General features: G+C 34.1%; 1 protein-coding gene across 1 annotated transcript; it reads left to right on the forward strand.

The window, feature by feature from the left end:
- Positions 1–809: 809 nt before the first annotated feature.
- LOC125655924 (type-1 angiotensin II receptor B-like) lies at positions 810–2,256 on the forward strand. The gene is made up of 2 exons (XM_048886459.2): positions 810–895; positions 1,018–2,256. Exon 2 carries the CDS (start codon positions 1,034–1,036, stop codon positions 2,084–2,086), a length of 1,053 nt encoding a protein of 350 aa, XP_048742416.2. The 5' UTR covers positions 810–895; positions 1,018–1,033; the 3' UTR covers positions 2,087–2,256.
- The last annotated feature ends 995 nt before the right edge of the window (positions 2,257–3,251 follow it).

Here is a 3,251-nt window from a genome sequence, read left to right on the forward strand (position 1 = left end):
GGGGTTCATGCTTGCCCAACTCTTAATTATGTATCCATTATAGTAATTGTTAGATTGATCAATCTTCGTTATCTCTAGTTTTTCTTAAGCATTATTGACGCAAAGCTGTTTGTTTTTACGTTCTGCAACTCGATCAGAGGCAATATCCTATTTTGCTTTTGGAGTACTCTGGATTTTAAGATAGCGCAAATTCACATGAAAGATTGCTTAAAGCCAAGGAACACCAATTTCCTGATCAGAGTTTGCTAGTGGCATCAGACTCTGCTAGCCACCACAATCTATACGGACTTATTTACAAAACCAATATGTGGGAAACAATTTGTAACTAGATCCTCTAGATTGGGAATGATCATCAGGGGGAAATACTCTCCAGTAAAGACGACACTTCCTCTTGCACCTGGACATCTCCTAAGTATCATTATATGCACTTTTAAAGCCAGCTACGACGGAATTAGTAATTTATAGGGAATGGTGTGCGAAACTTTGATACGATTTCATCATAGTGATCATAAATTTACTCCAGTACATTTTTGTTCACTGAAATCATACAAGTGATTAAGCTGACGTTTTTTGGAGATGTATTGTTTTAGAAAATGTCTCTTTTTAACTCCTAACAGATGATACACATTAAAACCTATATATTGATAGACAGAGGGACCATTGTAGAGATGCTCGAATCTATACAGAATGAGCTTGACTATATCTAATAATGTTTCAATTGTTGTGACGTAATACTTATTTCCTGGCCAGATTGCGTCCTACTTGTAAAATTCAAGGTTTTTGATTCTGAATAAAATTGTTGTTTTCTTCCTAGAGCTATAAGTCAAAGATGCTCCTTTATATCACATAACTATAACGGTGGCCAACAGCTGATTATTGCTGGTATCAAGTAACAGTAAGTAAATATTTGTGAATTTAAAGTATTCTCAGAAAAACATGAAAATATGTGAGCATTTATAACGATAGACAGTTTCATCTTGATACACTTTTTACGTTGGAGTTTTGATATTCTTTTAGGTTAACCTAACCTGCAATGAATCCTTTCGGAATGAACACAACTGTAGAATATGGGAATGGTTTGCAGGAACATTTTAAAACCTCACGTCACTACTGTGACGAGAATGTTTCCAAAACAGAGGGATATTACAATGTATTATTGAACTCTACTACAAACACTGACATATCAGGAAACGAAACTCAGGCAGTTAGTGGAAACAATGCCAATATTCCTATCCTGTTTTTCACTTTGGATAATTTTCGATCAGCGTCTTCTGAAATAATAGCAGTCACCACTCTAGTTATTGGAACCCTGGGTCTGGTCGGAAACCTTTTCACTATTCTCAAGATAACGATTGATAAAAAGTTCCACACGCCGACATTTGCTGTCATTGGATGCCTGAGTTTTGCTGATTTTCTTTCGATTGTACGATGTTATGTTGTTTATTTTACTACTCTGCCATCTTTAGGACATGGTGTGCAAGTTTCTACAATGCTTTTCATGGCGTTTGAAGCATCTTATTTCAGTTCCCTTGGACACATGATGTTACTCTCTGTGGTCAGGTACTTGATGACCGTTCATCCCCTACAGAGTAGAAGTCACCTGACCACATTAGTAGTCATCTTATGGTCTGTTATGGTGTGGATACTAAGTTTGTTATTGTCATCATTTGAAGCATTATATATAACTATTTTACTGGCTGGTCAGATAGAGAACCTATCAACAATTTTAAATTGGAGTGTGAATATTCGTTCTCTATTCCAAGTTCTTTTTCCTTTTTGTACAATAATAACTCTACATTGTTTAAAAATGAAATCTCTGAGATCGTCACAAGTCCGTACAAATACTAGAAGGAAAATGAATTTGATTATTACCGTAATTCTCAGTGTGTTTCTCACTTCTCAAAGTTTTATCATGGTGTGGAATGTGATGGAATTACTTCGTTTTCATGGAATGTTTAAATCTTATATCCACGTACTTGAATTTTTAAAATATTTTATGGATGTAACAATTCTATCACAATTTGTACATTTTTCTTGTAATCCGTATATATACTTTTTAATTTCCTTTTGCTTTAGAGCTAAATGATTATACACAAATATGATATTTCAATTCAGTTGTTTTTTTTTTTATTGAATATTGATAATTTGTTACCTGAATGCATTAAGCTACAAGATTCAAATTGCTCACATCTTAAAAGACTGTGTACGATACTTACTGTCCGTCTAGAATTTTAGAAATAAAACAAGATGTGAATATGGGTGTGTAAATGCTTCAAGTGAAAAAGGTTCCGAAAAAAAATGTATACCGGTAGTTTTCAAAACACCCGGTTGTTTGGAAGGAAACATGTTTTAATGTACATAATAAGTTTGAAACATCGTGGTACAAATATCTTAGGCTTCCATTGAACTAATCTTAATTTGTACAAAGAATACAGTGTGTATTCTTAGAGAAGCAATCTTATCTAGTCGACCAGGTTTTCCTGAACACAACGCAGTATATCAGTTGTTAACTTTAATCAAAAGCTTCTTTATTTAAAAGTGAAGTCAGTCATCTGTTTTATACTAAAGTGCCTTATAGATATGAGAAAAAAAGAATAAATATTTTGATCACTTCTGAATCAATAGGCATTGAATGAAGATTGACTGAGTTTTATAAGGAAACCAGTAAGATAGTGTTCAACAAGAATTTCATGGACAACAGCACAGAAAATATCTAAAAGATTACCCCTCTTCTGATTATTATGCACACTGCACCGATACACTGAAGTCCCCCGACAAAATTTTATATGAATACCTAGCATGATAATCGATTCGCTATTGGATTTGGATTTTAATTGTTTTAACTGATGACATGCAGAAGGTAGTTAGTATCTAATGTTGCTAAATATCATGATTTAAATGAAAGTGGTTATTATTGTTAATGTTAAAATGATGATGTATAAGTTTCCGGTATGAAGTGCACTGTTATATCCACATTGAGCAATGTAGTTATTATGGAGACAATGCCGATAGCAATAAAAAATGTCATAAAAATTAAAATCATACAAGACCGATTATTTTGTCATTCTTTGACTACGGGTTACTCCGTTAACCTGATTAAAACATAGGGTTCACGGCAGGTGTGACCGTCGACAGGGAATGCTTACTCCTCCTAGGAATCTGATCCCACCTCTGGTGTGTCTAGGGGTCCCTATTTCCCCAACTCCCATCTAGTATTTATGTTTGTTTGATATTCGTAGGATTGGTTAACT

Source organism: Ostrea edulis, chromosome 7 (genome assembly GCF_947568905.1).
Source record: "Ostrea edulis chromosome 7, xbOstEdul1.1, whole genome shotgun sequence".
NCBI classification, from domain to species: domain Eukaryota; kingdom Metazoa; phylum Mollusca; class Bivalvia; order Ostreida; family Ostreidae; genus Ostrea; species Ostrea edulis.

Excerpts from the sequence above, each read along its gene's own strand:
- LOC125655924 (XM_048886459.2), top strand. The coding sequence starts at position 1,034 with ATGAATCCTTTCGGAATGAACACAACTGTAGAATATGGGAATGGTTTG.